This window comes from Zootoca vivipara, chromosome 2 (assembly GCF_963506605.1).
Source record: "Zootoca vivipara chromosome 2, rZooViv1.1, whole genome shotgun sequence".
Lineage (NCBI taxonomy): Eukaryota > Metazoa > Chordata > Lepidosauria > Squamata > Lacertidae > Zootoca > Zootoca vivipara.
Window position 1 is genome coordinate 83,678,056 of NC_083277.1, and position 12,143 is coordinate 83,690,198.

General features: G+C 45.5%; 2 protein-coding genes across 3 annotated transcripts in view; one reads left to right on the forward strand and one right to left on the reverse strand.

Annotated features, from left to right (window-relative positions):
• The window catches only part of DNAJB1 (DnaJ heat shock protein family (Hsp40) member B1), a 42,603-nt gene that overhangs the window by 22,374 nt on the left and 8,086 nt on the right, over nt 1-12,143 (reverse strand). The window contains exon 1 of one of the 2 annotated variants that reach the window (XM_035104813.2): nt 3,652-3,769. The exons of the other annotated variant lie outside the window; for it this stretch is intronic. The gene's annotated coding sequence lies outside the window, so the exon portion shown is untranslated. Of the gene's footprint in view, nt 1-3,651; nt 3,770-12,143 lie in introns of those variants that run through there. 2 annotated transcript variants of the gene reach the window in all.
• The window catches only part of TECR (trans-2,3-enoyl-CoA reductase), a 30,557-nt gene continuing 27,275 nt past the window's right edge, over nt 8,862-12,143 (forward strand). The window contains exon 1 of the mRNA XM_035104810.2: nt 8,862-8,956. Coding sequence (XP_034960701.1) covers nt 8,942-8,956 — 15 coding nt within the window. The 5' untranslated portion in view covers nt 8,862-8,941. The remainder of the gene's footprint in view (nt 8,957-12,143) is intronic.

Here is a 12,143-nt window from a genome sequence, read left to right on the forward strand (position 1 = left end):
TCAGGGTTCTGTCCTCTCCCCCATGCTTTTTAACATCTACATGCAGCCGCTGGGAGAGATCATCAGGGGGTTTGGGCTGGGTGTTCACCAGTATGCGGACGATACCCAGCTCTACCTCTCTTTCAAATCAGAACCAGTAAAGGCGGTGAAGGTCCTGTGTGAGTGCTTGGAGGCGGTTGGAGGTTGGATGGCGGCTAACAGATTGAGGTTGAATCCTGACAAGACAGAAGTACTGTTCTTGGGGGATAGGAGGCGGTCAGGCGTGGAGGACTCCCTGGTCCTGAATGGGGTAACTGTGCCCCTGAAGGACCAGGTGCGCAGCCTGGGAGTCATTTTGGACTCACAGCTGTCCATGGAGGCGCAGGTCAATTCTGTGTCCAGGGCAGCTGTTTATCAGCTCCATCTGGTACGCAGGCTGAGACCCTACCTGCCCGCGCGCGGACTGTCTCGCCAGAGTAGTGCATGCTCTGGTTATCTCCCACTTGGACTATTGTAATGCGCTCTACGTGGGGCTACCTTTGAAGGTGACCCGGAAACGGCAATTAATCCAGGATGCGGCAGCTAGACTGGTGACTGGGAGTGGCCACCGAGACCACATAACACCGGTCCTGAAAGACCTACATTGGCTCCCAGTACGTTTCTGAGCACAATTCAAAGTGTTGGTGCTGACCTTTAAAGCCCTAAATGGCCTCGGTCCAGTATACCTGAAGGAGCGTCTCTTCCCCCATCGTTCTGCCCGGACACTGAGATCCAGCGGCGAGGGCCTTCTGGCGGTTCCCTCGCTACGAGAAGCCAAGTTACAGGGAACCAGGCAGAGGGCCTTCTCTGTAGTGGCGCCCACCCTGTGGAATGCCCTCCCACCAGAGGTCAAAGAGAATAACAATTACCAGACCTTTAGAAGGCATCTTAAGGCAGCCCTGTTTAGGGAAGCTTTTAATGTTTGATGAATTTCTGTATTTTAGTATTTTGTTGGAAGCCGCCCAGAGTGGCTGGGGGAACCCGGCCAGATGGGCGGGGTATAAATAATACATTATTATTATTATTATTATTATTATTATTATTATTATTATTATTACTCGGAAGTACATGTGAGAATATGAAGCTATTTTATATGGAATCAGACCGTGGGGAACATCTAACTCAGTATTACTTACGGTAATAAGCAGCAATTCTTCAAGGTCTGCAGCAGAGACCATTGTTTCCAACATGTCACATCCACACCATACATTTAAAGCAAGTGGCTTCCTACAAAGAATGCTGCGAACTGTAGTTTGTTAAAGATGCTAGGAACTGTAGTTCTGTGAGGGGAAAACTACAATACCCATGGTTACTTGGGGGAAGTCATGTGCTTTAAATATATGGTGTGAAAATGACGCTGTTCCATCGCATAACGTTTTAACTGGGAATGGCTGGGAAAGAACCTGGGGCAGGATTCAACTAAGTTGTTGTGTGCATGGAATGATGTCCACCTGTGCAACAGGACTTTTCTCTCCTCTCCTCCATCCACATCCCACAAATTTGTCCCCCAAAAAGGTTTTTGGGGTGCAATCTCATCATATAAGCAGATGTTGTTCCATATATGCATACCCCACTTAGTGCTGCATTGAATTCCACCCCTGGGACCTTCTGCATGCCTACATCTTCTGATGTATAATTCTCACTAATTTACAGAGCAAGATCATCACTTTTGCCTACCGGTACTTCGGTTGACTTTTGCCCCCAAAGCTCAAAAAGCTTTAGGAGTCTTCTTCAACACAGACAAGGCCACAGTCTTGGACAGCCATATTGCAGGTGGGCAGGGGAGAAGAACAAGCGCAGGAGTCTTTGTGACAGCTAGTCACTTGGTGAAAGGGGCAAAAAGAGCTCTCCTATTTTAAATCCGGCTTGCCTGTTCAACCAGTTACAAGAAACCTTCAACATATCTGCAGCTATTTTATGTGCATGCTTCTTCACTGCTATCCTCTGGCTATCTAGGACTGCAACCATTTCTTCCAGAATTTGTCTGCCTGGGTGAGCTAAAGTTTCCACTGCCTGATGAATATACTGTAGTGATTCAAAAGCATCAGGGGGATATACGGGGGATGAATACAGCCTTTTAAAGCCATTTGAGGATCTATAGCTCTTCATATCCCCTCCCAATGCTGGAAATCTCTGTCTGTTACATGTTAGCTGAATTATTAATCTGAAGGAGATTCTTTTAATCAGTGCCTTTTCCCTAAAAAAAACATTTAGGGGTACTCTCATTTTGACACAAGAAAATTCCATTTTATACTTTAAATTGGGAAAAATAAATACAATAAATGGACAAAAGTACAAAGATTCACAAAATGTTTAGGGTATGCGTTCCTCTGCATCCCCCCCCCCCCAGAAAAAAGCACTGCTTTTAATTTGAAATGCCGTCCTAGAAATAATGACTTTTCAGGGGAGGGGAGATTACAAATAGAAAAGTGAAGCCTCAGACAGTGTTGGCCTTTTAAGTTAGTATTTCCTCCAATTATTCATTTGCCTGTACTGTTTTCCGGAGGCTATATTAATAGAACCTGTGCTTGAAATAGCCTTGCAGTATGCACAGTACATATGAAGGGCATTTGCTAAGGAAAGAGGATTAAGCAAAGGAGTGAAAATAAATGGGAGGTTCTTCTTCAACCACATAGAGACTTTAGACCTGTAATAATTTCCTTATTCTCTTGTGCTGTACTTCTGTTGTCTTGTCTCAGCAACTTTATGAGACTATTAGGCTTCCTTCCCATATTTGTCTTCCTTGCCACTATCAACCATGTTGTATTTATGATGAAACTCTACTAGATAACTGCATCTTGCATTGTGCAAACAGAGAGCCCTTCCAGATGACCTGTTTATTGAGCATTCATTCTGGTTTCTTTGCAGGGGAATTAGATGAAGTCGGCTATTTAATGAGCATTCATTTTGGTTTGGTTGCACGGAGGTTAAATGTGCTGTGCTGTCCACGATTTTTAACTACAATGAATAGGTCTCTGAGTCTGGTTTTATTGGGTTTCAGTCCACATGGGAATTATATATAATGAGACTGAGGTTCAGGCTGACAAATATGCTTTGGGACACGTATAAATGGATAATGTATTACCTTTGTGTTTCCTAGAAGTGTTGGGTTAAGCAGGAGCATAATGCTGAAGGCATTGAAACAGATGCAGCTGGTAGGTGGGTTTACTTTTTTTGTCTGGATCTTTAGTCAGCAAACAGATGAGACACATCAGTCTGTTTATGGTTTGACAGGGCACTGCATTCTTCAGAGTAATTTATTTAACATTGAGAAGGGGCTACCTTTGAAGGTGACTCGGAAACTGTAATTAATCCAGAATGCTCCACCCCCATCGTCCAGCCTGGACATTGAGGTCCAGCGCCGAGGGCCTTCTGGCGGTTCCCTCGCTGCGAGAAGTGAGGTTACAGGGAACGAGGCAGTGGTGCCTGCCCTGTGGAATGCCCTCCCAGCAGATGTCAAGGCAATAAGCAACTATTTTACTTTTAAAATACAACTGAAGGCGGCCCTGTTTAGGGAAGTTTTTAATGTTTGATGCTGTATTGCGTTTTTGATATTCAGTTGGAAGCCACCCAGAGTGGCTGGGGTATAATTAATTAATTAATTAATTAATAATTATATTACAGAAGACCAACCTTGATTCCTGTGAAGTATGTGCAGTGGAGACGGCTGATCATGTGTTATTATGTCGCGGCCTGTGGTACAGGGATGAGGAGGAATTTCTTCTCTGCAAGTTGAATGGAGTGTTGTGTTTTCAGCTGTAAGGATTGTAATTCACAATAGAACTCTTTGAGCTTCAGTGCTTGCAATATTGTGGAAGCTTTTATGGTTTACCAGGATTTGTGATGGACTGTACTGTAATTAAGAAGTAATGTTGTAGCCACTAGGTGGTAGTAGCAGAGCCCTTCTTTTCTGGCCTTGCTATGCCATTAAACCAGAAGAAACTACATTCCATCTGTTGTGGGATTAAGTTTAGAACCTATTATTATTAGAGACTAGAGAAAGACTGCACCAGTAGACCTTTATTGTCAGTTTCTGCCCAGTGGTCTTCTCGCAATATACTGCCTATAATGTTAGCCTGCCAATAAATTTGTAGGCCATAAAGGCATGCCCTCCAACATTTTGCCAATGAAAATGTTGTTGTCGTTTAGTCGTGTCCGACTCTTCGTGACCCCATGGACCATAGCACGCCAGGCACTCCTGTCTTGCACTGCCTCCCGCAGTTTGGTCAAACTCATGTTCGTAGCTTCGAGAACACTGTCCAACCATCTTGTCCTCTGTCGTCCCCTTCTCCTAGTGCCCTCAATCTTTCCCAACATCAGGGTCTTTTCCAAGGATTCTTCTCTTCTCATGAGGTGGCCAAAGTATTGGAGCCTCAGCTTCACGATCTGTCCTTCCAGGGAGCACTCAGGGCTGATTTCCTTAAGAATGGATAGGTTGGATCTTCTTGCAGTCCATGGGACTCTCAAGAGTCTCCTCCAGCACCATAATTCAAAAGCATCAATTCTTCGGCGCTCAGCCTTCTTTATGGTCCAGCTCTCACTTCCATACATCACTACTGGGAAAACCATAGCTTTAACTATACGGACCTTTGTCGGCAAGGTGATGTCTCTGCTTTTTAAGATGCTGTCTAGGTTTGTCATTGCTTTTCTCCCAAGAAGCAGGCGTCTTTTAATTTCGTGACTGCTGTCACCATCTGCAGTGATCAAGGAGCCCAAGAAAGTAAAATCTCTCACTGCCTCCATTTCTTCCCCTTCTATTTGCCAGGAGGTGATGGGACCAGTGGCCATGATCTTGGTTTTTTTGATGTTGAGCTTCAGACCATATTTTGCGCTCTCTTCTTTCACCCTCATTAAAAGGTTCTTTAATTCCTCCTCGCTTTCTGCCATCAAGGTTGTGTCATCTGCATATCTGAGGTTGTTGATATTTCTTCCGGCAATCTTAATTCCGGCTTGGGATTCATCTAGTCCAGCCTTTCGCATGATGAATTCTGCATATAAGTTAAATAAGCAGGGAGACAATATACAACCTTGTCGTACTCCTTTCCCAATTTTGAACTAATCAGTTGTTCCATATCCAATTCTAACTGTAGCTTCTTGTCCCACATAGAGATTTCTCAGGAGACAGATGAGGTGATCAGGCACTCCCATTTCTTTAAGAACTTGCCAAAGTTTGCTGTGGTCGACACAGTCAAAGGCTTTTGCATAGTCAATGAAGCAGAAGTAGACGTTTTTCTGGAACTCTCTAGCTTTCTCCATAATCCAGCGCATGTTTGCTATTTGGTCTCTGGTTCCTCTGCCCTTTCGAAATCCAGCTTGCACTTCTGGGAGTTCTCGGTCCACATACTGCCTAAGCCTGCCTTGTAGAATTTTAAGCATAACCTTGCTAGCGTGTGAAATGAGCGCAATTGTGCGGTAGTTGGAGCATTCTTTGGCACTGCCCTTCTTTGGAATTGGGATGTAGACTGATCTTCTCCAATCCTCTGGCCATTGCTGAGTTTTCCAAACTTGCTGGCATATTGGGTGTAGCACCTTAACAGCATCATCTTTTAAAATTTTAAATAGTTCAGCTGGAATATCATCACTTCCACTGGCCTTGTTATTAGCAGTGCTTTCTAAGGCCCATTTGACTTCACTCTCCAAGATGTCTGGCTCAAGGTCAGCAACCACACTACCTGGGGTGTACGAGACCTCCATATCTTTCTGGTATAATTCCTCTGTGTATTCCTGCCACCTCTTCTTGATGTCTTCTGCTTCTGTTAGGTCCTTACCACTTTTGTCCTTGATTATGGTAATCTTTGTACGAAATGTTCCTTTCATATCTCCAATTTTCTTGAACAGATCTCTGCTTTTCCCCATTCTATTGTTTTCCTCTATTTCTTTGCATTGCTCATTTAAGAAGACCCTCTTGTCTCTCCTTGCTGTTTTTTGGAAATCTGCATTCAGTTTCCTGTATCTTTCCCTATCTCCCTTGCATTTTGCTTGCCTCCTCTCCTCCGCTATTTGTAAGGCCTCGTTGGACAGCCATTTTGCTTTCTTGCATTTCCTTTTCCTTGGGATGGTTTTCGTTGCTGCCTCCTGTATAATGTTACGAGCCTCCATCCATAGTTCTTCAGGCACTCTGTCCACCAAATCTAAATCCTTAAACCTGTTCCTCACTTCCACTGTGTATTCATAAGGGATTTGATTCAGATTGTATCTTACTGGCCCAGTGGTTTTTCCTACTTTCTTCAGTTTAAGCTGGAATTTTGCTATAAGAAGCTGATGATCTGAGTTACAGTCAGCTCCAGGTCTTGTTTTTGCTGACTGTATAGAGCTTCTCCATCTTTGGCTGCAGAGAATATAATCAATCTGATTTCGATGCTGCCCATTTGGTGATATCCATGTGTAGAGTCGTCTCTTGCCAATGAAAATAGGGATGTCCTATTTAATAATCCTATATAATAAAGTCCAAGTTGTCCCTGCGTCCAAGCTGTCCCGTGTGTCCCTGGGGTACTGCGCATGTGCCCCAGGGATACAGGGATTGGACAGCAGAGACTGCGCGCACGCACTCTCCCCTCCTCCAACCGCCGCTCCCGCCTCACTGCAGGGCACGTCAGGGAAGCGAGGGTGGAGGCCGGCGAAGGCCTCCTCACAATCCTCCCTGGCCCGTGAGAGGAGCGGCGGTTGGAGGAGGCAGGGGGGGGGAGTGCACGCGTCCTTCCTGTCGGCGGCTGGGGGAGAGGAAGGAAGGAGGAGAAAGCGCTCCTCCGTTCCTGTCCCCCTGCCGCCGACAGCAAGGACAGGTCCCAGGGTTCGGAGAAGCGCTGCGCAAGTGCTTCTCCGAACCCTGGGAGGTCTGCTTCCTGTCGGCGGCTGCGGGAGAGGAACGGAGGAGGAGAAAGCAGCGCTTTCTCCTCCTTCGTTCCTGTCCCCCTGCCGCCGACAGCAAGGACAGGTCCCAGGGTTCAGAGAAGCGCTGTGCAAGCGCTTCTCCGAACTCTGGGATGTCTGCTTCCTGTCTGCGGCTGCGGGAGAGGAACGGAGGAGGAGAATGCAGCGCTTTCTCCTCCTTCGTTCCTGTCCCCCTGCCGCCGACAGCAAGGACAGGTCCCAGGGTTCGGAGAAGCGCTGCGCAAGCGCTTCTCCGAACCCTGGGAGGTCTCCTTGCTGTTGGCGGCTGCGGGAGGGGAACGGAAGAAGAGAAAGCAGCGCTTTCTCCTCCTTCGTTCCTGTCCCCCTGCCGCCGACAGCAAGGACAGGTCCCAGGGTTCGGAGAAGCGCTGCGCAAGCGCTTCTCCGAACCCTGGGAGGTCTCCTTGCTGTTGGCGGCTGCGGGAGGGGAACGGAAGAAGAGAAAGCAGCGCTTTCTCCTCCTCCGTTCCTGTCCCCCTGCCGCCGACAGCAATGACAGGTCCCAGGGTTCGGAGAAGCGCTGCGCAAGCGCTTCTCCGAACCCTGGGAGGTCTCCTTGCTGTTGGCGGCTGCGGGAGGGGAACGGAAGAAGAGAAAGCAGCGCTTTCTCCTCCTCCGTTTCTGTCCCCCTGCCGCCGACAGCAATGACAGGTCCCAGGGTTCGGAGAAGCGCTGCGCAAGCACTTCTCCGAACCCCAGGATGTTCTAGAGCCCGTTATTGAATGGGCTGAAATACACTAGTAATAATAATAATACTGTAATAATAATAATTATACGCTGTCCATCTGACTGGGATACCCCAGCCACTATAGGTGGCTTCCAACATACATAAAAATATAAAAAACATTAAACATAAAACTTTCCCTTCAAATGTCTTCTAAAGATTGTATAGTTACTTATCTCGTTGGCTGAGGGGTCACATAACTCCATACCCTCCAACATTTCTCCGATGAAAATAGGAACATCCTAAGGAAAAGTTGGACAGTCTGGGATCGAATCAGAAACCGGGATGGCTTCTGTAAATCCAGGATTGTCCCTAGAAAATAGGGAAACTTGGAGCGGCTGCGTAAAGGTACTGTATATTCCTGTGTATAAGACTACTTTTTAACCCAGGAAAATCTTCTCAAAAGTTGGGGGTCGTCTTATACACTGGGTCGTATTTCTTATACGGCGAGTATATACCAAACTCTATATTTTAACTGGAAAAGCTGGGGGTCGTCTTATATGCCCAGTTGTTTTATAAGCCGGAATATATGGTATATCTAATGAACACTTGCTTATCCCCCAGAGGGAGCAACAGCCAGAATGCTGGTTTGTTTCTCCCTCTTCCTCTCCTTCTCTGGAGGTAGCATCTGAACCAATGTATTCAGGTAACCAGAAAGGAAATTAAGACAAAACATCAGGAAGAACTTTCTGAAGGAAAGAGCTGTTCCACAGTGGAACAGGCTCTCTTGGAAGCTGCTGGACCCTCCTTCCTTGGGTTTTTTAAAGCAGAGGTTGGATCTCGCATGTATTATGCAGTTAGTTGAGAGTCTTGCATTGCAGGGATGGGACTTGCTAACCCTCAGGATCCCTTCCAACTGTACAATTCTATGATTCTATAATCTCTGAGTCCCAGTGAGTTCAGCGAGGCTTACTCCTATGCAAGGCTATCCGCAGCTCAGCCTATCACCTACAGCAGTACTGTATTCGCAAAAGGGTTATTGCATTTCTATGGCCTATTGTGATTGGTTCATGTCCCACCCAGCGCCCCCCCGCGTCGAATTTTATGACAGCTTCAGTAGTCTGCCACTCTTATTACCCTGCCCGTTGATTGGCTCGAGTGCTGTCACGCGCCACGTGTTTCCATAGGGACGCTTGGGGCGAGTATGTAGGCGGGCAGGGCCTTCCTATTTCCCTGATTGGTTGGGCACCTGAGCCCGAATCCCTGTGATTCGCCGTCCTGATCCTCGTGCCACGCCCCTTTCAATGATGTTAGGGTGTCACGTGAAGAGAAAGGGTGCCAGGCTGTGACAGCGCCGAGTGCGGAGCTATGAAGTACTATGAGGTGAGGGGGGACGAGCGGAGGCCGGGAAGAGCGGCCGGGAGGGGGAAGCGGTTGCACTCCGGTGCCGCCCTCTTGTCCCGTGGGAAATTCTGCCGCTTGCGCTCTGACCTGAGGGGAGGTTGGGGGGTACGACGCACGCGTGGGACTGTGGCTCGCGGGGGGCGCATGCGCGGGGATTTGTGTCCAGGGGCGCGCGAGTGAAGGCACGCATGTGCGTACAGCCATAGGGCGCGCGTTGGCTATAGGAGAGCAGGAGGGGCCGGGGATAAGCTTTCTCATTTAATCGGCTCCAGGGTAGGGCAGTCCTTTTTTTACTTTGGTGGCACGAACTTTGCACCATTTCTATGTAGGACGTGCAGCATTAAGCCTTTGAAACTGCTGTCGTGCCTAAGGGGGAGTTCTGTGATACCTGAAAGTTTACATAGGACGCCAGCCTCAGTTGGTCCAGTTAAAATATATAAAGTACTGTCATTATTATTTATTATTTAGATGGTCTTTTTCGTTGGTGTTTCCTTGCATAGTGTGCTCTTGATGCTGATTACAGTACTTAATTCTTTCACACTTGACATAATGACTTCCTGTCTCATTTTTCTTGTTCTCTTAAAATATGAAGTGGCTAACTGCAGCTGTTGAGATATATTCCAAGCCATTGTTTCTCTTAGGTGAGATGTGTTTTCGATAACCATGCTGCCATTAGAATTTTAGATAAGTGGTGCTTTTCTGCACATATACGCTTACCATCTCAGGTGTATATATATATAAGCTCAATGTATATATAAGCTCAATGAGTGGTCGTAGAGGAAGGATGTTTAAAATTCAATAACCATCATTAGAAATGTTCCCTCATTCTTGAAATTGCAGCATATGCCCTCTTAGTACAGTGATATATATATTTTGTTCAGATCATTTCAGCTAAAGATGCTTGTTTCACCTGGTACTGCTACTTTATTATGCTGTTATTTGGCACACAACACATTTTTGATTGCTCAAGAGAACCTGATTCTTATTCTCATTGTGCAAGCCTGTCTTGATGTGATAATGTTCTGGCTTGTCCAGACTCCAGCAGTATTATGGGTTGCAAAACTTTGTCAACTTTGCAAGATTTTATTTAAATGGGTCTGGTGCACTGATGCAAGCATGGAATACTATATAATTGTAACTTAATAGAAGTCTCTTGAAAATGTGAACAGTGTAACTTGGTTTGCTAAGTGAGTGAATGTGCAAAGCACTTTTCTATCCATCAGTATGAATGTGGATCCTCCTGGCTGTCTTTTTTTCTTTTTAGACAGGTGTCTATGTGGGATTTACCCATAAGTCTGACTTCTTTGTACTGCAGCTGTGTGATTTCTAATAATCCTATAGAGAGTGGAATGTGTATGGTGCAGTTTATGAGTTACTGTAGTCCATTAAACATTGGATTGCTCAAAGGCTTTCATGTTTCATCCCGAAAGTGGGAAGTGTGTGCACCTGCAAGGTGCCTGAATAACTTGCTGCTTTTATATGTTAGGACTTACCCACACTTCCTCTTGTCCCACTGCTTTTCCCCAGGAAAACCACTCTTTAGTGCTCAGTTGGAGCAAACAGTAATTCAGTTTTTTCTAGTTACAGGTAGGTACAGTAGGTGTGTTAGTCCGCCGTAGTCGAAACAAAATAAAAAAAATACTTCCAGTAGCACCTTAAAGACCAACTAAGTTTGTCATTGGTGTGAGCTTTAGTGTGCATGCACATGAAAGCTCATACCAATGACAAACTTATTTGGTCTCTAAGGTGCTACTGAAAGGATTTTTTAAAATTTTGTTCAGTTTTTTCTGGATTGATTTTTGCTCCATTTTAGAGCTAAAGAGCAGATTTTCTCTGGGAAAGGAGCATGGCAAGGGCACAGATGCTCAGACCTGTGCCTAGAAAGCACTGGTCAAGAGGAAAACTGCTTGGACCTATGCTTTCTAGGCACAGGACAAGTGGAAATGTGAACGAGCCCTTTAATCAACGAGTCTCTAATTTTGAAAGATAAATTGGAATATTCAGAAAGCTGTTCAAACAGAACTGGCACTTGGTAGTTAGAAATAGGACTTTCTGAGGCAAATTTTTAACTATGCTTGATGCATGAATTTGAGGTTTCTTCCATGGTGCCGATTGTTGTCTCTTCTTGGAGATTGGCTGTTGAGCAAGTGAGACCATAGGTCTGTTTCCAGCCAGGAAATTCCTGTAGTTGTCAGTTTCCCAACATCCTTATCAGGAACACCTGCAATTCATGCTTCAGGCACAGTGTGTGGGATACATTGAAGTTCTGCCCTTTGATCCTACATGCATCTGCACAGTGGTGTGATGTACTGAGACACCAGAAAAAAAGAATAAACTAACTTAGTTGTACTAATACGGTAGCTGAAAAGTTCTGCAGGTTCTGTTAGGAGGCCAACTAACTGTCCAGCATATAAACATATAATAATCACTTTGTGTGTCTTCACTGTTCAACAGTGTAAGCCCTCCTTGGGCATGAAATGTCCAGTCTGGAGTTGGGTAGAAAAAAACTGGCTTTGATTACAGTTTTCTGTTATTCAGAGATACATCAGGCCAGTCATTTATGTACTTTAATTTTGTATTAGCTAATGGAGTTATGAGTGGAGTTGAGCTAGTTCATGGAGGTAGAGGAGGGGAATTGCCAGCAGGGCTTTCAACTTGGTTTGAGGGTCCCTTGTTAATCTTACCTGACCTGGAAGACATTTAGGCCCATCTACTTCATTGTTTTGACTGCTAGCAATCTGGTAACTGTGTCCTAGTGGTTTTCAAATTGTGTTCTGTAAAATTCTGAGTTTCATTGGAATCTTATGAGGTTATCAGTGAAAAGATCCATAGACAAGATTTCCTGAAATACAGTTAACTGACCACTACTATTCTTCCCATACATCATGTAAACATGAAATAATACTGTGTTTGTAGGTTGTGCTTGTTTTCTGGTAATGGCAACACCCAACCTGCTTAGTTAGTGACCAAATGAACCAATTATATACCAAGTAGAACCCTAGAACACACCTCAGAGTCCTTTGTAGCATATTGGAGTTCCATGGCCAATGTGTAGGAGTCCCTTGGCAGACATATCTGTACAGAAAGGCTTCCCTGAAGGTAGAAGATTTGGATACAATTAGTCTAAGAGAATTAAAGTCTTGTCTGCAGAATAAGTTTGAAGTGG